Source organism: Misgurnus anguillicaudatus, chromosome 25 (assembly GCF_027580225.2).
Source record: "Misgurnus anguillicaudatus chromosome 25, ASM2758022v2, whole genome shotgun sequence".
NCBI classification, from domain to species: domain Eukaryota; kingdom Metazoa; phylum Chordata; class Actinopteri; order Cypriniformes; family Cobitidae; genus Misgurnus; species Misgurnus anguillicaudatus.
Genome location: NC_073361.2, coordinates 23652813 through 23678447, shown reverse-complemented (window position 1 = coordinate 23678447; position 25635 = coordinate 23652813). Strand labels below are relative to the sequence as shown.

At 37.1% G+C, this 25635-nt stretch overlaps 5 protein-coding genes across 7 annotated transcripts; 4 read left to right on the top strand and 1 right to left on the bottom strand.

The window, feature by feature from the left end:
- Nucleotides 1-661: 661 nt before the first annotated feature.
- Nucleotides 662-2714, top strand: apodb (apolipoprotein Db). 2 transcript variants are annotated; one of them, XM_055182292.2, is made up of 5 exons: nucleotides 662-808; nucleotides 1493-1611; nucleotides 1706-1827; nucleotides 1920-2005; nucleotides 2101-2714. In XM_055182292.2, exons 2-5 carry the CDS (start codon nucleotides 1504-1506, stop codon nucleotides 2337-2339), a joined length of 555 nt encoding a protein of 184 aa, XP_055038267.1. In that variant the 5' UTR covers nucleotides 662-808; nucleotides 1493-1503; the 3' UTR covers nucleotides 2340-2714. The 2 variants fall into 2 exon arrangements, with proteins under 2 accessions (XP_055038267.1, XP_055038266.1); XM_055182291.2 differs by having other exon boundaries at nucleotides 676-808; nucleotides 1484-1611.
- A 429-nt stretch (nucleotides 2715-3143) lies between these two features.
- otos (otospiralin) lies at nucleotides 3144-4785 on the top strand. Its single transcript, XM_055182616.2, has 4 exons — nucleotides 3144-3278; nucleotides 3471-3537; nucleotides 3935-3958; nucleotides 4486-4785. The coding sequence occupies exons 2-4, from the start codon at nucleotides 3477-3479 to the stop codon at nucleotides 4671-4673; spliced, it is 273 nt and encodes a 90-aa protein (XP_055038591.1). The 5' UTR covers nucleotides 3144-3278; nucleotides 3471-3476; the 3' UTR covers nucleotides 4674-4785.
- Nucleotides 4786-5303: 518 nt separating this feature from the next.
- On the top strand, nucleotides 5304-7091 carry cops9 (COP9 signalosome subunit 9). The gene is made up of 3 exons (XM_055182617.2): nucleotides 5304-5519; nucleotides 6045-6117; nucleotides 6912-7091. Exons 1-3 carry the CDS (start codon nucleotides 5457-5459, stop codon nucleotides 6947-6949), a joined length of 174 nt encoding a protein of 57 aa, XP_055038592.1. The 5' UTR covers nucleotides 5304-5456; the 3' UTR covers nucleotides 6950-7091.
- A 665-nt stretch (nucleotides 7092-7756) lies between these two features.
- Nucleotides 7757-13138, top strand: and1 (actinodin1). Of its 2 annotated transcripts, XM_055182613.2 has the most exons (5): nucleotides 7757-8297; nucleotides 9187-9277; nucleotides 10744-10788; nucleotides 10915-11054; nucleotides 11143-13138. In XM_055182613.2, exons 2-5 carry the CDS (start codon nucleotides 9205-9207, stop codon nucleotides 12598-12600), a joined length of 1716 nt encoding a protein of 571 aa, XP_055038588.2. In that variant the 5' UTR covers nucleotides 7757-8297; nucleotides 9187-9204; the 3' UTR covers nucleotides 12601-13138. The 2 variants fall into 2 exon arrangements, with proteins under 2 accessions (XP_055038588.2, XP_055038587.2); XM_055182612.2 differs by lacking the exon at nucleotides 7757-8297 and having other exon boundaries at nucleotides 9108-9277.
- A 2495-nt stretch (nucleotides 13139-15633) lies between these two features.
- adipoqa (adiponectin, C1Q and collagen domain containing, a) lies at nucleotides 15634-18580 on the bottom strand. The gene is made up of 3 exons (XM_055182614.2): nucleotides 18463-18580; nucleotides 18016-18246; nucleotides 15634-17891 (listed from the first exon to the last, which is right to left on the bottom strand). Exons 2-3 carry the CDS (start codon nucleotides 18239-18241, stop codon nucleotides 17338-17340), a joined length of 780 nt encoding a protein of 259 aa, XP_055038589.2. The 5' UTR covers nucleotides 18242-18246; nucleotides 18463-18580; the 3' UTR covers nucleotides 15634-17337.
- Between the last annotated feature and the right edge of the window lie 7055 nt (nucleotides 18581-25635).

The following is a 25635-nucleotide window of genomic DNA, read 5'->3' as shown; positions in this document are numbered from 1 at the left end:
GAGGAATTAGGAATGAAGTCATTTCCATTCTGACTGAAGGTCATGGAAAGTTTGTTGGTTTAATCTAATGAATGAGTAAGAGGGTGGGGAAGCTTTATTATATATGCATTAGCCTGTATGTTACCATTTTCTCTCTAAACCCTCATGATTATCTATAGATGTATGTTTATGGTCCCAGAGACACCAATGATTTGTGTAAAGATTATAGTCATTTTGATTTTAACAAACCCATTAGTTTCTTTTTAAATAATCATATTTTTAAAACCTATTAAAGATCAAAATGTCTGTGACCTGTTATGCAGTAGTAGTATTTCTGTTTTGAGACCAGTGTACTGCTGCAGTATACACCAATCACAGCATAAGGATAATGTTTATTTTAATGTATTGTGTTTATTACCTGGTGACTATAAGACCTCAAAACTGAACATTTTCTCAAGGTGGAAATTTCCAGCATATCAAGTTAATTTAATTGTAATTCTTCTTATACTACAGGTTAAGTAATTGAGTATCTACTTGATACCTAAATGTATACGTGCACTTTTTAAGGTTTTTAAACAAAATTTTCCGAACAGAATCCATAGTCTAGAAAAATGACAAAGACACAAAGCAAATTCAATCTGTGTCTGTCGGTACTGGTCCCATGACATCTATTTATCAAATCAGCTGCTTGTTGTTAGACAAAACACAATGACAATGAAATCTCATCCTGTTCTGTAAGACACTCCTCCTTTAGAAAGCACTTGTTTTGAGGACCAGCACACACTCGATACCTTCAGCTCTAGGAACAGGTTCAACTTACTGCAGACAGGTAGGAATTAATACTAATTTATGTACTAGTTTATGTGTGTTTTGTGATATGTTTTGTGATGGTATTACCATTAAGTGATGTTTAATTTATTATTTAATTTATGTGTATATAAAATGTATTTTAATGTGAATTTTGTACTGTATAATTGCATAACTAGGATTTGGTCTAATCTGTCTTTGTAAAAAAATGATTGCTTTATTTACTTAATATTGATCAAAAGATTTGCATTAGAGAAAATAATTTCATATAACCCAAATTACTTGAACTATTTGAATCTTATTGTTACAAACCCAACTTGATCTTTTTTTGTGGGGGGGTGAGGTAGAAATGTCTGACTACACTTTGCTGTATATCACATTTCATTGTTTTTTATTCATGTAAGGTACATTCACAACTTTCATAACAAGCACTATTTCATAACACTGATACATAACATGTTGCACGTGTACACTACAGATTTCTTTCTTTAAATATCAAACCGGTCTGACAACTTTAGATCAGTTACTGAGAGAAAACATGCCATTCATGACAAAGAATGCAGTATTTCACCCTCCCACAGCAATCACAATTTTGTGACATAAGTGCATGTTATATAAATTCATGTTGTCACGGCATAAGGGAGTATAACTCCTGTGCTCATGACCAATGAATAATAACTTTTTCCGCCCTGCATAGGGACAGCAGCTCCTGAAAAGATGAAGGCCATTATTGTACTGCTTCTGGTTCCCTTTGTCTCAGCGCAGACATTTCATTGGGGACCCTGCCCATCACCAATGGTCCAGCCAGACTTTGAACTAAACAGGGTAGGAGTACAATACACACATTTAGCATTGTTTACCTCTAATAAATCCTAATTTTGTACACTAAATATAACACGCAAAACACTCTTTTGCAAAGTATCTCGGAAAGTGGTATGAGATCGAAAAACTCCCAGCATCCTTTGAAAAAGGCAAGTGCATCGAGGCAAACTACATGGTTAGACCTGACAAAACCATTGAGGTTCTCAATATTCAGACATAGTGAGTAATTCATTGTCAAATAAAATCTTGTGATTTGCAGACGTGCAGAGTTTGGTATGTGTTATAGTAATTAAAGGTTTAAAATGTTTCAGCAAAGGCAAAGTTAGGACCGCAGAGGGTACAGCAGTTGTCCATGACGTGAGAGAACCGGCAAAACTTGGAGTTAGTTTTTCCTACTGTAAGTCTATTCATATAATTTGATAGTTTCTAGAACATTCCAGAATGTTTCTTCTTCTTAGTTTAATTTAATTTTCTGAATCTCTTTTTGTGCAGTCACACCCTATGCCCCATATTGGGTCCTATCCACCGACTACAACAGCATGGCTATTGTGTATTCTTGCACTGATATTCTGAGGCTGTTTCACGTCGACTATGCCTGGATCCTCTCACGCACGCGCACTCTGCCCGCAGAGACCGTCTACCATGCAAAAGAGACTCTCTCAAAAGAAAACATCGATGTGAGCAAAATGACACCTACAGATCAGCAAGGATGTGATGTTCCTATTTCATAAAAACTAAAATGTTTTTGTTCACTAAAACATTATTGCCATTGAAACGTAACAACATACACCCCTTACAAAAATTAACCATAGTTTTACTACAGTAAAAACATGGTTACTGTAGTAAAACCATGGTTACCACAAAATAACCATGGTTTTGACACCATAGTGCAATAAAACAACGGCTTTGCTGATAGTAATCAATACACCAAAAAACATGGTTACTACACTTTTACCAGAATAAAACCATGGTTAATTTTGTAAGGGACGAGTTGAGTTATGAGTTGAAACTGTTTAACTGTTTAATGCTATATGAATGTATCTGATGCATGATATATAATGCACATAATATATATCAAATCAATAAAAGCAAGTGTCTCTAATAAAGCTTTTCTTTGTGTTGTGTATTTTTGAAAAACTATTTTATTAAGCTGGTGTTTCTTTTTGTGAATTTTTGTGTTCCTGTAGCTCAGTTATAGAGCATTGCATTTGGTGTGCAAAAGTTTGTGTGTTCAATCCAAGGAACACACATACTAATAAAATGTACCTTGTAATGCGATTAACAGTAAGTTACTATGGATAAAGGTGTCTGCCAAATGCATAAAAATTGTAAAATGAATATCATAGGCCTATACTTTTTTCTTTAGACTTAGAAAATCATTTATAATATTAAAAATGTAATTTGATTTGATTTCTTTCAAAGTGTTAACAAATTATTAAGGACAGGAATTTGTTTTGACAAGTTTTATATTTCGTGTAATGCCCTCTGTCATGTTTAAAATGGCATACTGCATAGTGTTGTTGGGGTAGGTTTATGTGAATTATGTAGATTTATTTTGGGAGGGGACAAAACGTCCTTATCTTGGGTCCAGTCACAGAACCTGTGATGCAAGCAAGTCTTACCTGGCTCACAGAGACGGCTGACCTCATTTAATCAGTGCTGCAAAAAAGGTAATATTCATTAGCAATGATTTAATTTAGAAATAAATATTTCTGAATTTGCAATGTGACCTAATTTTTGAATAATAGAATCAGGCATGAGAATGAAAAAATACTAAAAAGATTTATCTTCTCTCTATTAGACTACTAAACCTTACATTTAAATGAGTAAAATATTGTATTTTGCCATTTCTCTATTTTTAGGGAAGGATGAAGATGTGTGCATTTTTTGGTGTTTTCTTTCTATGTTTTCTTGCCAATAATTTCAGTGGTGAGTAAATAAGCGGTATATATTTTTCCTTACACTACTATTATTATTATTTCTGTACATTGCATTGAACTATTCTGCAAACACAATTTTTAGAATATGAATACATTAAATATGCTTGTATTTTAGAGCATTGTTTGGTAAACAGTCATAAATGTTTTATACAGTATTTATGCAATAAATAAAAAATAATAATTTTGAACAGTGTTTTTAGTTTAACAGTGTTGAGCAGTTCAAAACAAAAACAGTGCATTCATAGTTAAGAATAATATTTAGAGAGGAAAATCCAAATTTCTTGAAACCTCTGGGGGATTTGACTCCTCTCTGTGTGTGTGAATCAGCTCTTTGTGTCCAGGAATTCAAATTTCATTCACTCTTCCTTTGCCTACTTCCCTTACAGTTGCCAGATTCATTCCTGAAGGAGGTAACCAGACTATTTACTCTTGTTTACACAACTTTAGACTGTGTATATACTAACTAAGGATGCCGTTCTCATTTTCTACGTTCTCAATAATCTGAATCTAAAGAGACACAACAAAAATAAAAAAACATCTCAATCTTACTTGCCTTCAAACCTATAGGACTGTAATAAATGTTAATTTTCTGAAACACAAATAGCAGAATGTTACATTTGACTCGTTCATTCAGCCTTCATGTTTGTTGTATACTTTACTTTAATACAATGAGAGGGATGGGGCTGTCAGGCAGTAAAATTCTGAAAAATCTACCATAAAAAAGTTAAAAAGTCATATAGGTTTGGTGACAATGGTGAGTAAATGATAAAAAAATGATTTGATTAACTAAATTTGTATTCAGTGCTGATTACAACTGCATATTGTCTATGCATTTCCGAGTCAATTTAGAGTGTTGTACAAGAAATTCTGTATATTCTGTTCTGGAATGTGGTAATTCTAAAGGAATACATAAGCTCTCTTCTTCTCTTACACATAGTACCCTATGATGAACCTCCAGCTGTGCCTTACTGGCCATATTCCACCTCAGATTTCTGGAACTATGTGGAGTACTTCCGCAGCATTGGGGCCTACAACCAGATCAATGAAATGGCCAGAACATTCTTTGCTCATCAGCACTTGGGAGACACGCTGGGCTATGAAGTGGCTGCACAGCATGAACATTGAATTGATTTGATCATTGAGTTGATGTGATCATTGAACATAGAGTTGACTGGTTCACGAATCATTTTAGTTTATATCAACAGAGTTATGTAACACTGCATGAATTTATAGCCATACATTGTACTTTTGTCAAAATGTACTTTTGGGTTAAGATGAAATGTTGCTATTAATAAGTTGTATTAAAAGGGCTTTTTTCATATTTTAAAGCTGCAATCAATAAACGTGTTTGTTAAAAATGAGGAAAACAGTTATTAAGCAAATACATAAAAAATCTGTGTTTGAAACTGCATTATTTCCTTACCCCCAATTTGTAATAGTAAGCTTATAATAATGATTTATAATTTAAACTGTTGACTCGAGAAGGACTTCACAGGTCAGTTTGACGAAAGTGCGTAAAGTAAATTGCAATTTTATGTTTCAAACAGAAATGGCGATAGAGAGGCAAACATTTAGATTTATTAATATCATATATTATACTTTAATACTACATATACAAATAAATTCCATATTTAGAAGTAAACTAAAGAGAATTAAAGAGATGTCTGTCCAATAATAAAATTCTGCATTATGTTAAAAAAACGATGAAATTCAAGATATAGGTCCAGTTCTCCAACCGAGCCCGCGGTCCCTGTTTCTATACGGATGCGTTTTCATGTAACACCACCGGAAAGTGAGAGACGCGCAGGAGGATTTGTTTTGGTGAATGCGAAACAGAGTTGCTCGGTTGAATAAGGAAATTATTTCATATATTTTATCATCTATTCATAGCTTTAAAGTCATACAGTTATGAAGCCAGCAGTTGATGAAATGTTTCCTGAGGGAGCCGGGCCGTATGTGGACCTGGATGAGGTTTGTGGTTTCACATGTCTCTATACGATTTTTGACAGCAAGTATCTTAAGTTTAACTGAACGAATACCTACCAAAATCATTTAATACGTTTATATTAGGATTTTTTCACTGCATGGAATATGCAGCAACGTAGTTTAATAGTCTGATTGCTTCAAATGGACGATTTAGACCTGCTGATAAACAATACAAAATATATTGGTTTCCATACAAATGCTATGAACTATCAGTTGTTTACTATTATAACCATTACATTTTAATGTATTGTGTTTTGGGTCTTATTCCAGTAGGATTTAATGCTATTCTATTGGCTCCCATCTGTCAGATAACATCCCACCAAACCAAAACACATTTCCAGACTCACGAGACCAATATTTGTTTCTATTAAAACCAGTATGGTATCTGTGATGGTTAATTATAGCTTTTTTCCAGTAGAGAGAGAGAAGGTTTTGTTAGTTTTTGTGACTTGTTAAGTATAAGTTGTCAAGTTATCAATGTAGTAATGTTGTAGTGATGTTTGTTGACAGGCAGGGGGCAGCACTGGACTGCTGATGGACCTGGCAGCCAATGAGAAGGCAGTACACTCAGACTTTTTCAATGGTGAGGTCATAAAACTTAGGACAAAAACTCAAAACAACACATGCCATTACTTACCTAACATCCACTAGATACTATTTAACTAAATTATGTTTGTCTACATCTAATTCATCTAATACAGCTTAACTAAATTATGTTTGTCTACTTCTAATACAGCTTATTATATAATTATATCCCATTTTATTGTTTATTTATGGGTCATCTAAAGTATAAGTTAATTTGCCTTAATAGGTATATACCAATTCAGATTTTTTTTGAAAAAACGATTTATCTTCTTCATACTTCTGCAAGTTGCAAGTTTTTGTTTGTTTGCTTGGTAACTGAATATCACAAATGGCTCTAGTTGACATGGTCTACAATTTCCTTTGAGCTTTTCCGCCTCCCCTATACAGTTATAGTAAAGTTACTTTCAGCAGGATGGCCTAAAACAGGCAATTAAAGAATAAAGGAGGTATGAAGCTGAGCCCATGTAAAGCACTTTTTATTAGGCTTCGTTGGCACCAGCACAGCAGGTTTTCCCTGTTAAGAGCCTCTGTATACATCTGTAGTAGCTGAAGTAGCTGAACACGTGTCACCTGGGCGTTTTATCAGGGGCCCTTTTGAAAGATTTATGGAAAATAACTCAGAGACCCAGATAAGTGCTTGTAGCATTGTGTTTACGGAGTGCATTAATGAATAAATACTATTTTATTCATGTTTGTGGGTTTTCTACAAAAAACAAATTAACATTGTGGAATATTATTGTTCTTATATTGAGGTTCATACATTTTCTTTGTTTGATATTTTTTCTTTTACAGATTTTGAGGATCTGTTTGATGATGATGATATTCAGTGATGAAGAAGATGAAAAGGATTAAACGCTGTATAAAGATGTTTGTTGCTGTACATGTAATTTGTTTCTTTTGTTATGATGTATTGTCACCTCTTCAGTTTTGTTAGTTTTGTTCATCAATAAACCTTTGTGAGATATAAAAAAAGTGTTTATCCTTTTTCCAGATGTTTGCACCTTTTAAAAATCCCAGACATTCCAACTCAAAAGTTAGTATTATTGTAAAGGATTTATTTTCTCTAAGATGAAATCTGTTTCTTACAGTGATTGTAGGTTTTTGCACATTCCTGAACACCTGTAAAGGTGCATAATTACATGTGCGATTCACTGTTACCATAAAGACACAGATGTTTTGAGCACATCTTTGACATCGACAGAAAACCATTTTTCCTCACCAGTAGATTTAACCTGAAAATTTTAACCTAGTAGTACTATCAGGTTAGTCAGGTAAGCATGATATAAATTATTTAGATTACTTACAACAGTGCATTAATTGTGAATTACAGATTATAGTAATCCATTCGGTGCAGTTAATAGCACAATGAACCCAAAATGCTGGGTTGTTTTAACCCATTGTAGGGCAAATATAAACATTTTCTGGATTAATTTAATCCAAAGGCTGGGTTCGTCCCCTTTTGACCCAATGCTGGGTTGAATATAACCCATATTTAGGGTGTATATTCTTTATAGTTACTATAAATGTACACTTTAAAAAACTATACATTTTCTGTCGCTGGGGTGGTACCCTCAATGTTTTCTTCATTGTACCTTTATGGGTATACAACACATTGAAATATATTTTACCCTTTTTGGGTACAATATATACCCTGCAAAACATTTAACAGTAAAACATTTGTATTATGTTTTATATACCAGTAAAGGTACAGAAGTGGTGCAGTACTTTATTCTGACAGTGTATGATTTTTTAATAACATCTTATATGAAAGGGAATCTGAAAACTAAAGCAACAGGTAAACTTCCATCTGCAAGTAAGTGTTTTTTGTCCTACAGGGTTTATATTCTCTCTGTCCTCCTGTCTCTGAGTCTATAATTACAACATCTTACTGGTTGACTAGCTGGGAGGGTGAAGGCCAATCGTAGCATTGGAAGCAGCATGCACTCGGCCCTATGGGATGCACCGTTTTTGTTTTTAATTATCAAGGTTGGGTTTAAATTGTGGCCAGGTTCTCAGTGGTGGCACAGTCTGTGTACAGGGGTGTGTGGAGAAGTACACAAGGGGCTCACCATCCTCATCAAGTCAGTCAGCTGCAGAGCTGAACAACGAGGCCCCCAATCAGATCATCACAGACTGCCTCATCTCAGCACTTCACCCCACAGGTAACATCTGACACAGGTAAGACACAGATTAGCCTCCTGCTTTAATCATTATATTAACATCCTTTGTTAAAAGTATATCATTTTAATTTTTCTATATGTTAATGTGCCAGGTGTTAACAGGTTTTACAGACTTGAGGCTTCAAATGATTATGTTGTTAATAACACTACTAAGTTCACAAACAATTAAAAAAAATATATATTTTTCTGCTCATATAGTTATATTTACATGTTCACACCATACAGACAAAAATGGTGCTTCAATGGCATTGTCTAGCATCTTAATTTTTAAGGGTGCATAATGAAGAAAAAAACAATTTTGATTATTTATTCAATGTTTTGTTTTGTTTCATATTAATTTGGATCAACTATGAAGAAATGTTCAAATGTAAATGCAAACAGCATTATTATGGGATAGCGCAAATAAGTGCAAAGAAGTCATCATAATATCAATAAAGTAGCCAAAATTGACTGGACACTGAAAACATGCAACCAATTCAAAAATTGTACTTTTATTTTACATCTGCAAGGTGAACAATGTGTAAAAAGTGGGCAGTGAAGAAAAATTCTGCTCTTAGGTCTATTTTTAAGACACACTGCACTTTTTTCACTTTGTTCACATTGCAGATTTAAAATTAAAGTAAAAATTTTGATAAACCTTGTGTGTGGACAATTTTGACTACTCGGGTGATCATCACACAAATCTAAGGGTTAAATATTTTAAAATATTTTATACCATGCATATAGTAGGCATATAGTCAGTTACAGATAATACAACGATATTTTTTTTAGAATTTTATTAAAAATCATAAGGACTATTTTCCATTTAAACAAATTAAAGTCCAGATATAAAATTGTATGTTTCATAAATCAGATTAAAACAAATGCTAATGTTTGTTTTTTCAAAGGAATCAGGCGGGTTAAGAATGGCTCGCTTGGGACGATCTTCCCTCTTCCATGCATTCGCTGGAATGCTGCTGGCCACATTGTTATTACCTGGTAAGGATGAGTGATTTTGTGATTTTAAGTTATACACAACTGGTCAAAAATTTATAATCACTTCTTTATTTATATTTTAGAATCATAGTAAACTCATCAAAACTAAAGAATAATACAAATGTAGCAATAGTAATTATGCTCTGACTAAATAATCTAAAATAAAAATTGATAATATTATTTTTTGATATCTATTAAAGAAATTTGTGCACTTTAAAAAATACTTTGCTGCCTTAAATTTTTTGTTGAATCAACTCAGATTTACAAGCCATTTCAACTTACTATTATTTATCTTGACGAGGGATGAGTTGTTATAACTTATACAATTTAAGTTGACTTTTCTCAACTATATTTTATAAGTTGTGACAACTCATTTCTGTTGACATGACTTGTAAATATGAGTTGATTTAACAAAAAATGTTAAGGCAGCAAAGTTTTTTTTACAGTGTATGTTTGACAACTATATTTTGTCTACAAAATTTCTATGAAAGATTTTTAGGATCACAGGAAACATTTCAGTCAAGTGTTTCCAAACTTTTGATCGGAAGAAAATGGTCAAAAATGGCCCACAGCTGTCGCAGGGGCAGTACCCTTTAAAATGTCCTACCATTTAGATACAGATAGGTATACATTTGGTACATTTGAGGTACCTTATATACACTTTTTGTACCAGTATGTACCTCTGAGGTACTATCATGAACTCTTTAGTTACAAATGTGTACTGTTTGAAAATGCCCAAGTGACAGCAAGGGACCATTTTTTTTCGGACAGTGTACTGTATATTGTTACAATGATCGTATATCTAACAGCTTTGATTTATGTATGAATCTCATTTTGTAGCAGTAGGCTACTATGATATCTACAACATCTGTTAAAGGCCCCTAAACATCACTCATTGTATCATTATACTGAATTCACTCACTAACGCCCTGTAGCAAAACAGGAGGTATCTGGTTGCAGAATACTGTAGTTTTTGCTAGGTAGCTGGTAAAGTAATTAACAGCTGTCAGCAAAACAACACATCGGTTTCCAGATGTGCCACGACTTTAACAAGCTCATAAAAATGAACCTACTTTGGGGATCAGCGTATCATGTACCCACCTCATACAAGTGAGAGTGAGACACTGATGACACATATGATCCATAAGGTTAAAATATTTTCGTTTATAGTATAATTAGGCTCACCTGTAGAAGAAGAGCTTTCGCCTTTGTAGATTTTATAGTTTGCATATAAAGGTCTGGTTACTGCGACGCCTGCCAGGCATCAAAGTGCTGATGTGCACCGTTTGAAGATTAATTTCCCACAATACCTTGTATGTTACCACCTTACCTTCCCCCTTAACTTGTAAAACTGCATCCTGCTTTCCTCAGCTCATTTGCTCATTACTGTTTGTTAGCATTTTCTGCAACATCTGGTCGAGACCTGAACCCCTTAATTTCTCTCTCACTATGCTCTTATATTTAAACAGAGTTCTTGCTGGCTGGGCCTGTGATCAAGCGCTTAAAAGGAGATGGTAGGTTTGGCCACGTAAGGCTTCATACTTACCAAATTTTACATCATATCACATGTATTGTTTTATAGATATATAATGCATGTATGAATGTTAGGATTCGACAGTGATGTGTAATGTTTCTGACAGATGGAATCAACGAAAAGTCAAACGTTGAGGCTGGCTCAACAAGACTGATCCGCAACCGAAGAAACATCAGTTGGTACAAGCAGCACTCGGACTTCTGGAGCTGGTACAAATACTTCACTGACAATGGAAACCAGGAGGGAGTGAGTGGATCATTTATGATTTTAGTTGCATATTATTATCTTCTTGTTTAAGGCTACTTGCATCAATATCATTCATGTCGTCTTCCAGGTTGCAGAGCTCGATCGTGTCTATCTGGCATACCTCAAGAATAAAAACCGTGCTGAGTCACGTCGCTCCTACAAGTTGTACCTCCAGCACCTCGCCGACATCTACAAATCCTGTTCTGAGACTGATGACCCAAACTGTGTGGCCGCTTACACAAGCAGACCCACACCCAAAGTTGAGGCACCTGCCCCAGTCAAGGCTTGTGACCCTAGAGACCCTTACTGCGCGTACCCTAAGGGATACACATATTACCCTTACCTGGCCCCAGCCCCTGTCAAAGCTGCCCCTGCACCTGCTCCAGTGAAAGGCCCAGCCTACCTCCATAGCGCTGTAGTGAAGGACCCACGTTCCGGTCAATACTATTACTCTCCGCTGATGCAGTCCTTCCTGTCAGCTGAGCAGAAGGCCGAGCTGTTGCGCATCTGTGATGCGGAGGATGTCGAGTGTCTGCAGTACCACCTCCGTGCCGCCTACGGTTACAAGCCCGCTGCTGTCCTGGCTCCATCCTACGCCCACCTCGGCTGTGACCCTAAGACCGATCCTTACTGTGCACCACAACCGGTCCAAAAGGCACCAGCTAGTTTGTACACGCAGTATCCTTACTGTGATCCTCGTGTGGACCCGTACTGCACTTATCCTGTTGCTCAATCTTCTCCATCGGCTTTGGAGAGACCCTGCAATCCTCTCTACGATGACAACTGCAACCCACTCACAGCTGCAAGGTTTGCCAGCTTGTCCATCAAAGGACCAAGGGACGAGCCTGCTTCCGAAGCCGGCGCCATGCGCGTACCTCCCAGCACTCGCCACGACCCCTACGCCATGTACCGTGATGCATCTGCAGCAGCTGACATGCGCAGACGCCTGCCCACCCATCTCCAGCCACAAAGGCACCAACCAGAAGAGCCTCAAAGTCCTCTGGGGCCTCGTGGGAAGACCAAAGAGGGATACGACTGCTATATCGGCTACGATGAAGAGTGCTTCCCACTGGGGAATGACCCACGCACCGGTGCGCAAAGACCGGCACACCTCCCCTCCGAAGCCTTCGAGCCCCACCTGAATAACGATGGAAGCAGGAATGGAGTCGTCGAGCCTGACCCCGACTGCGACCCAGAATATGACAGAAACTGCCGCTTGCGCCGCTACGAGCCTGAGGGGGCCGAGCATGCCAGTCCTTCACCTCAGGATGAAGATCACGTGGCCCAGCCAACCCAAGACCACAGCGATGAGCAGAGCAACCACGAGGAGTTTCCCCAGCATCGGGAAGAGTCCTACCCCGAGACCCCAGGCTACGATCAGCAGCAATACGACCCTTACATGAGCGGACAAGAGGATCCGTATGCTGGATACGGCCCTCAGGAACCCGGTGCACCCAGTTTTCAGGATCTCATGAGAGGATACGGTGCCCGATATCCTGGCCAGGATGATCACCGTGCCTACACAGGAGACTACAAAAAGAAATAAGTAAATGTTTGCCAAACAAATGTACAACAGGACTGAATGTGGGCTGGAGATGAAATTAAAAAAAGTGCACACACCAACTGCCATAACATATAAAGATATCGCATTGATTGGTTCACATGTAATGTTTTCGAGAGCTTCTGTAGACTTTGACAGCACTTTGAAATTGTTTGGCTCTTTATCATTGTTTCCAATGGTCTATGCAACCCAAGTGTTGCAGTTTCTCTATCATACTGACATCTGCTCTTACTTCTAATTGAAGAGTACTTGAAATAGCTCTTCATATCTCTGTGAAAATAAAATGAGCAGAATAAAGAGGTGAATGGTGTACCTGAACATACTGTAGTTATGACCACCTTTCCATTTTGACTTTTTAAATGTAGATTCACCCAGCAACCCCATTTAAATGAATATTTAATGAATTGGACCCTTGCTTAGTATTCTGTATTTTTAAAATCGCTTAAAGTGTTGCTTTGTAATTGTTTGCTTACGATTTGTAAGATTTTTGCTTTGAATGTTTCCAATAAAAGCTTTAAAGATCTAGCTGCTTTCCCCCCATTTATTATAATCGACAAACTAAATAAAGAAGCAAATTACGTCTTCATTTAATTCAATAACACTTCATTATCATTTTAAGTGCTTGCTCTTTCTCTCAAGTCAGGCGTAATGCAATGAAACTGCAATAAATTATAATAAATTCATGCATATTTTAATAATGATCCACATTGAGTGTCGTACTGCAGCTGTCTCATTGAGTCAATTTTAGCAACTCTCAATAAACCCAATGCAATTTTAACTGTGTTATGTGACACCAAGCATAATTTCTTTGTGACAAAAAAATTGACTTTTAGAAGTTTGGAGTTTCCTATATACAGTTGTAATAAACAATGTGGAATAAACATGACACCAAAAGAAGAGTCACAACTGTACTCCTCTGTTGTGTAAATGTACCCATGGCCTGACCTTCAACATTGATTAAAAATATCTCAGTGGACAAAGTGAGCCAAACTGCACAACAACTGCTGTACTGGGAGGATGCCAGTTGGCTAGATGTGTTGTGTTGGACATACAGTACAGTATTGTGCAAAAGTCTTATATTAGGCCACCAGCTTTGTTGTTTCAACAAAGTTTTAAAGGAAAACACCACCGTTTTTCAATACTCCACTATGTTCCCACCTCAACTTAGATGAATCAATACATACCTATCTTTTTTCAATGCGTGCACGCAATCCCTGTACAGCATGTTATGAATGTGTTAGCATTTAGTCTAGCCCCACTCATTCCCATGGCTCCAAATATGGATGAATTTAGAAGCCACCAAACACTTCCATGTTTCCCTATTTAAAGACTGTTACATGAGTAGGTATGGGTGCACAAAATAAAACTTTTGTTTAAAACCAAAGGAATGAATGGGGCCAGGCTAAATGCCAACACATTCACGAAGCGCTGCACAAAGATTAAAAGTGCACGCATTGAAAAAAGTATCAATTCATCAAGTTGAGGCAAGAACATAGTAAAACATTGAAAAACTGTGGTGCCTTCCTCTCTTTTTTGCTCTTTTTAATAAAATACAAACAGAAGATGTAAATGTAAAACAAAACACAATTTTTAGAATAAAATAGTTTCTTCCGGCAAAAGCAGAATTTATAGTGTTGACCTCTCTTGGCACTGAGCGCATATTGAACTCTTTTAAAGAGACTTAAGTCCTAAAGTCATTAGATTAAAATTTAATATTAGGATTTCATTTCATTTAGGTTCCTCAATCTAAGAGAAGGTTACGCTAAATACTTCACAATTTAGCTTATAATTTTATTCTGTTTATTTAATACTATATAAAAATTTATTGTATTTTCTGGTTGTATTCTAATAAAGAGATTGAGAAATAATTATGGTCACCATTTGCTAAAACAACAAATCTAATGGTGGCAATGCATGCATGGTGGCTTAAGACTTTTGAACAGCACTATATACACTCTAAAAAAACAAACGGTGCTATATAGCACCAAAACAATTGCTTTGGATCGTAACGACAGAAGAACCATTTCTAGTGCCATACAGCACCGGTGAAGAACCAGCGAAGCACCAGTGAAGCACCTGTGTAGAACCATATAGTGCCATGTAGAACCATATGTGGTGCTATATGGCCCCTCTATGGTTCTACACTGGTGCTTCACTGGTTCTTCACCGGCGCTACATGGCACCAAAATGGCTCTTCTATCGTTACGATCCAAAGCAATTGTTTTGGTGCTATATAGCACCGTTTGTTTTTTTAGAGTGTATGGTAGACTCTCGAATGAACCAAAGACTTATAATTTCTGACTTATTAGTCTTTTATGAAGATCACTGCTTGCTTACTAAACATAAAGAGATGATGATAAATACACTGATAATAGTCTTTGTGTTTTAAACAACCATGCACTCTAAAAACAAACGGTGCTATATAGCACCAAAAGTGGTTCTTTGCTCGTAGTCATAGAATAACCGTTTTGGTGCCATATAGCACCGGTGAAGCACCAGTGAAGAACCATATAGTGCTATGTAGAACCATATTTGGTGCTATAGTGGTTCTATATGGCCCCTATATGGTTCTACACAGGTGCTTCACAGGTGCTTCACCGGTGCTTCACCGGTGCTATATGGCACTAAAAACGGTTCTTCTATGATTACGATCCAAAGCAACAGTTTTGGTTCTATATAGCACCGTTTGTTTTTTTTAGAGTGTGGGGATACTAACTTTTAACAGCAGTAAGTGTTTCTCTGGATATTTATATACATGTGACAACATGCCCCAACCTGCCATTTATGAAAAAAACATGTACATTCCTGTAAACAAAGCTCTAGATCAAACCTTTTAGGTAAAATTTACCTGTAGTCAAATGTGACTCTAGCCTTACAGTATGCATGCCAGTGTAGTTTTATTATGTACAACTAATACAACAATATGATATGGAAATAAATACAACAATAAATCAGTGTCTGGGATCTGACTTTTTTTGTTAGTTTTAAAGCACATTATGAATGTATATTAGTATGCACCTCAAGCGCAGAAGTGATGTGACGTATTTCCCTTATTTGTGCGAGACTTCCGGTTCAATAGCCAGCCGGTAGAAAACAGTGTAGTGGGAGCACGCATAAAACATGATTTAAACGGTTAATATTTACTACACCTGCCATGTATGAACAAGTGTGAGGATGAAATTAAAAAGTGGCTTATTGATATATGAAGACAGGGGCGTTGCACAAGATCTCGGGCCCTATGCATAGGCAGTCTTGATGGGCCCCCATGCCCCACCCCCATAATATAATCAGACTTTTCAAGGGCCCTCTCTTCCTTTAGGCCCTGGTAATCAGTACTGGTTTTACCCCCAGTCCGACGCCCCTGTATGAAGATATATTTAATCATTTCGTGTTGTTGATCGGAGGTGACGGGTCTTCAATGCGCAAATATAAAAGCACACATACCAGTATCTCTAACAATGGGAAAGTCAGTCGAGTGTTTGTACATGGAATTTACCAAGACTTCGTGTTTTTAACTTTTCAGGGGCTGGTTTAAAATGTCACAACTGTCCTTCTGGTGTGAGTTTTTTTTTAAACGGCAATTTTTAATCGACTTGTTTGTCAATTTACAAACCATAATAAACATATTAAACTACTACATGTATTGAGTATTGTTTTCGTTTTATGAAAATATTATAACATCGCTCCTTACGCACTAGGTGGAGATTGATGAAATTTTTTGCTTACTTTTTAAAGTATTTGTTTTTTCATTTAAAACACAACATAAGTACGCGCAAACACATTACGAATTATTATAAACATTAACTAAGCAGATTATGCCATATATATTCTGTACTGTAATCGCATTTTTGTGTAATAATATATAAATAAATCAGCTAAATCAGCATATTTTTATCAGCATAATATTAGTTGTTTTAATCAACTATTGTATTTATTTTTTACTGGCAGTTTCTATGAAAGGTTTTACTGGATAGATTTGTAAATACAGATCATGAGTGCACGTGCGCCACATACACATTCAGTTTTTGTGCATGGATTATGGTTAAAACAAATGTTTTGTAGAGATTTACTGCATTTGTATCAGCTATTATGGCAACCCCTAACTGCACAAATTATGTCGGTCTTCCTGAATTTCATAATAAACATTAAACAGCCAGTCAAAACGGCACACTTGTGTCATTCGCAATAGACTACCATTAGCTTTAGTGGCTCACCGGAAGTCATAAACAAGAAAGCTCAAAGATGGCGGCGCCCACATTTACGGCAAAAAACAGGTGGATAGTTTTTATTTGCTTTAGGCATCTTATTGAGTGTTTGGACCCGAAAGCGGTTGAGTATGGCGTCAGACTTAAAGTGATCCCCTAAAAATTCAAATTCTGCTATTACTCACCCTTAAGTTGTTCCAAACCTGTATGGTTTATTTGTTTTGCTGAACCCAAAGGAAGATAATTGCAATCAAGCACGAAACAGGAGCACCATTGACTTCCATAGTAGGAAAGAAAAACACATCAATGGTGCTCAAACAGTTTGGTTACAAACATTGCTCAAAATATTTTCTTTTGTGTTCAGCAGAAGAAAAAAATTTTGGAACAACTTGAGGGTGAATAAATGATGACAGAATAGCGGAAAGAAACACTGCAACAAAAACCCAATATCTGTAAAATCAAGCTTTTGACTAGTGATAAACAACTAGCCCCGTTCTCCTTCATTTCACGGACCATTTTAGCGCCTACGGTTGTCAAATGGGCTGCTTAGGATTTTAGGAGTCAATAGGAAACCGCTGAAGGTAGAGCTGTAATTGTTATCAGCGTAAATCCCCGCATCAAGCGTATCTTCACCATACAGCTGTAGCCAAATCTCATCTCCAGCCGCTAGGTTTAAAATCGCCGCTCCTGAGGCCTGATCCAGATTTCCACTGTGATACTGGTCCAGCGTAAAAGCCACAGTCCTGCCATTTTGGAACAAGGCTACCTTGGCCTCCTTCCCGTATACGGTAAGGTGATAAGTGAAATAGTAGATCCCAGGGATGGTGGAGCGAAATTTTCCAGAGATCTCATTATAGTGGTGTTGCTCATTGTAGTAGGTCTCGGTAAAGCGAATGGGAGCTCCACTGGCGGAGGTGATTTGATGGGTGAGTCCCATACTAAATGCTGAGTGGTAGGGGAATAAACTCTCTCCAATCTCTCCTTTTTGACCCGGGTTTCCTGGAAACCCTCTTTTTCCTCCAGGTCCCTCATCACCTGGCTCACCAGGCTCTCCATTTGGCCCATTGGAGCCTGGATAGGTAAGAAAAATGCTCAGTACTGTATGATCTAAATGTTTCAATTTACAATGATTTGAAAATAAATTAAACTTATTTAATATGTTATGATATGGCTATAGAGTGTGCAAATGAATCACCTGGATCTCCAATATCTCCCTTCTCTCCATCACGACCATCATGCCCGTCTCGCCCATGCACCCCGTTAAACCCAGGGGTGCCATTAACACCCCTCATCCAGCGGGCACAGGGTTCTTTGGTGCCCTGCTCAGTCAACTCTGTGCTCTCTTGATGAGAGACGCCCAGTATGACTGCAATCACCACCAAAAGCACAGCTTTCCATGTAGTTTTCATGATAAGAGCCATGCGATCTGTTGTGATACAATGTGAATACATTTCATTCAACAATCAGTTAAATTAAAGCACAAATATTCAAATTTAACATGACTTGTTTTACATCTGCAACATACAGGCAGAGCTACACTTTATGTGAAAGACTCCTCCTATTTTAAAAGTTATTAGACGGACAAATTATTCTACTTTATAAAGTTAATTCTGTTTAGAAGATTGTTAATTTTTTGTCCTACCTTTTCATCTAAACTGTGTCTTTACAAGCCTTTGTGTGTCTTGTCCTGTTGCCTTTTGGAGAGTTTGTTCAACCCATTGCTCTATTAGCCACTACTAAAAATATCTAACTTGATATGCAAAGCAGCTGCTGGTATTAAACAACCTAATGGTAACACTATCACATGCAACATGATAGTATATCTGAGCATTTACAGTATTGTCTGCATAATAAATGAACACTTCATTCATTCATTTTAGTTAACTGTTGCTTAACTGGATGCATGTGGTATAAATATAAGAAATATTAATTGTAGCTAAAATGTGAACTTGATTTCAATAGGGCCGCTCTGAACAATGTAAATAGTATTTACTTTTTTTTTTTTAAAGGGGAGTGAAACATTATATTTTAGGCATAGACTATGAGGTCACAGAAAAAAATATTTAAATTTAAATGACAATATTGGTTTGTGTTATGATTTTTTGTTGTATTTGTTGTGCTTGACTGTCCACACAATTCCTCAATACAGAGATCTGTGCTACTATTGTGAGATTAGCAAGAAGAGCTAAAATATAATCACAGGGCGACCCCTTGTGGCCTGACAAGAACAGCAGTAAACATTTTAAATGAATGAGACAAAATAACAAAATATTAGCTCATACTAACAACATGCTAAAATTAGGGTCACAAATTTGCTTACATTTATTTCACTATAGTGTCAAAATACTAGTTTTCATTTTCTTTTTTCATAACAAAACATATTGCATGTATCTACATGGCTTCTGACCACTGTTATCGTAAACAATAGATATATACACTTGATCGTAAACACACATTATTACAATAATACTGCTTAATTCTTTTAGTGCATTAGCATATAGTCATGTTGTCATATAATGCAGACTGAATTCATAGCTTTTAGGTTTACTTAGAAATTGGTGCAAGATTGCCCTTTTCATGTGGATTCATAGGGTTAATTAGATAGCTTATTAACACATGAACCCTTAGATATGAATAGAGTTTGAAAAAAACACCTTGCATCGCCGTTATCCTGTAAAATGTCATTGTTCATCTTAAACAGGTCCCTACGCTGTACCTGACACTTCACTGGACTAATTTTATCACTTCTACTGATAATAAAATGCCAACATATTTTGGTGAAATATTGTTATGCTAAAATGTCATGGTTATGAATAATTGTCCTTTTTGCAAAATTGAGAGTTATCGGGTCTGAGCACAATGAAAACATAAGATTTGTAGTTCTATTGAAATTGTGTGCTAGATAGCATATCAATTAAAATTTATTTAGTAATTGCATTTACTCAGACATTTATCTACAAAGAAGTTATGAAAAGAGATTTAATATTGGTTGTTGTGCTCATTGCTTTGGAGTTCAATAGTACAGAAGGAGAAAACACAATTAATTTGCATAATTCAGACAAATCAACTAATTATGATGATTTGACATAATATATTAGTCAACACACTAAATTGTGTTACTGTGTACTAAATCTAATAAAGATTATTTATATAAATTAAGGTAATCATTTGAAAAAAACAAAAAGTTTACATAATTTATCAGGCTTAACAGTTGCTCAAGCAGCTACGATTGCTGTATTAATATAAACATTGATTTTGCAGGCCTAACAATATACAAAACATTTGTGCATACACAGACATCAAACGAAATATTATAGAGCTTTCAGTCATATGGCACTTACATTTCTAACAATCTAAGCGTACTGCCTTCATGCAAAAACCTCCAAAATAAAAGTGTTGGCTAACTTTTATATCAAATATATTCAATCGGAATAATATTGGCATCATATTTACATCTGAAACGGCATGTTTTGTTTAATGACTTGTTTAATTGTGTCATTAATGCATTTTGCACAACAAGCATTATCCTATGAAATTAATGTAATTTTAAATCCATAAAGTATATAAACAACGAAAATGACATAAGCTATAGCCAGGTGATTGATTTTAATGTTCAATAATGATTTAAAAAATATATGTTTAGGTAAAATTATTAGATGAACGGATTTTTGCATTAAATTTTACCTCATGTGTGAGCATGTGTGATTCCGCGCCCCTGTGAACTCTGGCGAACTTTGGCGTTGTACCACCAAGAAGATACATAAATCTAGAAATCTTTACTAATACGTTGAGACGGTCACATTTTAAACCATAAATTTTCTACACAGAGGAAGTTAACAACACGTTAGGGTACTGGGGTTTGGAAATGTTGTGAGCGTTTCTTACACGTTTTAATTCCTCAGATAGCAGAATGCAGCAGCAACAGCAAAGCTTGTAAGCGCGCTCAGACGCTGATGACGTCTGCGCTGCGGCTGCGCTGACTGCAGTGCCTGCCGCCAGAATAAAGTAATGTAACATGATCCAAACACGATCAAAACAGCAAAAATCTCTGAAAAGTGACAAGAATTCAGCACAGAATTGATAATATTTTGCATAATAAACAGATTAAAAGACAAGTAACAGATTAATGGACGCTTCTTTGATTTTGAGGTTGCATGCAAATTCATTTGGCTCAAAAAACCAAGTGGGCACATGCCCCTCAGTTTGAATGGGCATGACGCCTCTGCATATTAGTATCTCAGATGTATTGTACCAATGTATAGAATCTGTGCCTAATGGTATTATGATCTTTTTAAAGGGGACCCTGCTGAAAAAAAATGGTAATTATGCTGGTCTATGCTGGTTTAGCTGGTGGTCACCAGCATACCAGCACCAAAACACAACATATGCTGGTATGACCAGCATGGGATGCTGGTGCTAATGCTGGTTTAGCTGGTGCTAATGCTGGTGCTGATGCTGGTTTGATGTTGGTTTAGCTGGTGTTCACTAGCAAACCAGCACCAAAACACAACATATGCTGGTCTTGCTGGTATGCTGGTTTTTTCAGCAGGGCGAACAACCTAAGGGTAAGGTAAGCATCAAGAAATTAATCACACTTAGTTTCACTTTTAGAGGAAAGCGGATATCAATTTTAGTGAAACATGTAAGGCAAGCAAAAGCCATCATTAAGATTGATTGGGTGCACATTCACAACACAATAATCATTGCTAAAAAGTAAACAACTCTGCATCAGTTTCTGTAAATGTAGCTATGTAAACTAAATGTCAGCTCAGGGATTCTGCAGGTAAAAGCCTTGTGAACAGCTTGAATGGAAGGCAAACAGGCTTATCTTACCACAGCAGCGGTTTCCAATACCTCCAGTTAGACTCATTTCATGGGTGCTTGTTTGTTAGTCTGAAAGGATACCTCTGGAATTGGATTATACAGGAAAAATAATACTGTGAGGCATTTATTACGATTACGACAGCTTCATTTGCTATAGGAAAAATGCAGTTATAGTCTACAATGATTTTGCAGCACTTCAGAAATAAACTCTTTAAACTGTAACTTGAATGAAACGCTTTGAAGGCAAAAGTTTGTGGAAAAGTTTTCACTCCCTGAAGATGGCACAAACATGCAGCTCACACTGGAGGTCAAACAAAGCATACGGATGATACGAATGACCCTTAAATTCTTCTTAATCACATATGGGAAATGGGGAATAGGTGGTATTGTGTGTGCTGATGAAACCAAAGTTTGATCAAATAGGCCTACCTGGATGTTCATTTCCCATAATGATTTGCTTAATAAAATTCTCTGCAAATAGCTTTGAAATCTTTACATTAGGGAGGTTTAGCATATATATGGCTGAGGATCGCCACTGTGCTGCTTTTAATAGAGTTTTGTCAGGATGTCGGATAATTTTTCTAGGTTCACGTCTTAATTTTTATAATGTAAAGTACCACTAGGATTTAATTGTTGTACTGTAAATGAGATTATGAAGAATAAAAAAAATGGTTTGACTGACAGTCTTAACACCTTAAAAGTTTAATGTTTTGTCTATTTTATGCCACACACCTCATATTTTGATGGTTATAATCTAACCTGAGGGGGCATTAAAAGCAAACATTGTACAAACTGTACACCCAGCCATCATCACACAAATATTGTAGCACTTCTGATTTCTAAATGTTAATGGAATTTGTCCATAAATAAAATATGTCCACATGTAGAATATTGTCATAATATTGTCATTTTAAGGGGAACTACATCCTAGAGGGTTTTTGCAGGTCTTAAATCTGAAATCTGCCCAACATTGGGTATTGATGTCAAAATCCATAGTTGGCCTGATGACAAAATCCAACATTGGCCTTACGTCAAAATCAGACATTGATCCAACGTTAGGATCCAACGTTGATCTGACGTCAAGATCCATCGTTAATCCGATGTCAAGATCCAACGTTGATCCGACGTCAAGATCCAATGTTGATCCGACGTCAGGATCCATGAGAACATGCAAACAGCAGCCAGGGGACCGCAGCCAGAAAACAGCAGCCATGGAACATGCAAACAGCATCCAGGGGACAGCAGCCAGGGGACATGCAAACAGCAACCAGGGGACAGCAGTCATGGAACATGCAAACAGCATCCAGGGGACAGCAGCCATGGAACATCCAAACAGCATCCAGGGGACAGCAGCCAGGGGACAGCAGCCATGAAACATGCAAACAGCAGCCAGGGGACAGCAGTCAGGGAACAGCAGCCATGGAACGCAAACAGCATCCAGGGGACAGCAGTCAGGGAACATGCAAACAGCATCCAGGGGACAGCAGCCAGGAGACAGCAGCCAAACAACACGCAAACAGCAGCCAGGGGACAGCAGTCAGGGAACAGCAGCCATGAAACATGCAAACAGCATCCAGGGGACAGCATCCAGGGGACAGCAGCTGCATGAAACATGCAAACAGCAGCCAGGGGACAGCAGTCAGGGAACAGCAGCCATGGAACGCAAACAGCATCCAGGGGACAGCGGTCAGGGAACAGCAGCCATGGAACGCAAACAGCATCCAGGGGACAGCGGTCAGGGAACAGCAACCAGGGAACATGCAAACAGCAGCCAAACAACACGCAAACAGCAGCCAGGGGACCGCAGCCAGAAAACAGCAGCCATGGAACATGCAAACAGCATCCAGGGGACAGCAGCCAGGGGACATGCAAACAGCAACCAGGGGACAGCAGTCATGGAACATGCAAACAGCATCCAGGGGACAGCAGCCAGGAGACAGCAGCCATGGAACATGCAAACAGCAGCCATGGAACATGCAAACAGCAGCCAGGGGACAGCAGCCATGGAACATGCAAACAGCATCCAGGGGACAGCAGCCAGGGGACAGCAGCCATGAAACATGCAAACAGCAGCCAGGGGACAGCAGTCAGGGAACAGCAGCCATGGAACGCAAACAGCATCCAGGGGACAGCGGTCAGGGAACATGCAAACAGCATCCAGGGGACAGCAGCCAGGAGACAGCAGCCAAACAACACGCAAACAGCAGCCAGGGGACAGCAGTCAGGGAACAGCAGCCATGAAACATGCAAACAGCATCCAGGGGACAGCATCCAGGGGACAGCAGCTGCATGAAACATGCAAACAGCAGCCAGGGGACAGCAGTCAGGGAACAGCAGCCATGGAACGCAAACAGCATCCAGGGGACAGCGGTCAGGGAACAGCAGCCATGGAACGCAAACAGCATCCAGGGGACAGCGGTCAGGGAACAGCAACCAGGGAACATGCAAACAGCAGCCAAACAACACGCAAACAGCAGCCAGGGGACAGCAGTCAGGGAACAGCAGCTATGGAACGCAAACAGCATCCAGGGGACAGCAGCCATGGAACATGCAAACACAATGTTAAATACATGAAAATTTAAATATATTTTAATGATTTCAATTAAAAAAGAATATGATGTTAGTACAGAGCTAGGTGTCTTATGTTAAGTTAAAGTGAATGAAATGTATATTTATTTTTACCTCAAAAAATCTAAAATCTACTTCTTTCTTCATTTAGTAACTAATATGTTAGAACTATAATATATTTGAATGATTCCCATCAGATTTTTTGCCATAATTGTTTTTTCCCTATATTTCTATTTTTTAAAAATGGTGGGTCTTGAGATTAGAAAGTTTGGTAACCCCTGATATAAAACACACAAGCAAGATTTGAGGAATCAGATAGAAAAAATCCTCAATTCATCATGTTGCCAAATAACGCAAGATAGGCTTACCTTGTGTCAAAAAAGAACAAATATAAAATGGACTTTCAACATTTTGTTTTACTTTTGTCATGTTTTGTTAAAATATATATGTTCATCTTAAACGTACTTTTTTCCCAATAAACTGATGAACTTTGCATCACCAGATGTGCGTACGCACAGCTCAGAGTTTGCTTAAAGGTGCGCACATTTTCCCGTCATTCCCGTCACATTTTTCCAGCCCCATTTTGTGCATTTGCACGTTTTATAAATGACCCAGCTAACAAATTTAGGTTCTAAAAACGTTTTCCAAACATTCTATTTTGGTTGTGGGAACGTTGTTTTGGAACGTTATTTAAACGTTAAAATGTCCAGTTTTCTTGTCGTGATTATAACGTTATTTAAAGGTTCTAAAAACGTTCCATATAACGTTTTCCTAACTATATTTTCACCCATTATACAACGTTCTTAGAACATTTATTTATAACGTTCTTAAAACGTTAAAATGTCCAGTTTTCTTGTCGTGATTATAACGTTATTTAAAGGTTCTAAAAACGTTCCATATAACGTTTTCCTAACTTTATTTTTACCCATTATACAACGTTCTTAAAACATTTATTTATAACGTTCTTAAAACGTTAAATGTCCAGTTTTCTTGTCGTGATTATAACGTTATTTAAAGGTTCTAAAAACGTTCCATATAACGTTTTCCTAACTTTATTTTTACCCATTATACAACGTTCTTAAAACATTTATTTATAACGTTCTTAAAACGTTAAATGTCCAGTTTTCTTGTCGTGATTATAACGTTATTTAAAGGTTCTAAAAACGTTCCATATAACGTTTTCCTAACTTTATTTTCACCCATTATAGAACGTTCTTAAAACATTTCTTTGTAATGTTCTTAAAACGTTAAAATGTCCAGTTTTCTTGTCGTGATTAGAACGTTTTTTAAAGGTTACAAAAACATTTCATATAACGTTTTCCTAACTTTAATCTCATCCATAATACAACGTTCTTAGAACATTTATTTTTAACATTCTTAAAACGTTAAATTGACCAGTTTTCTTGTCGTGATTAGAACGTTA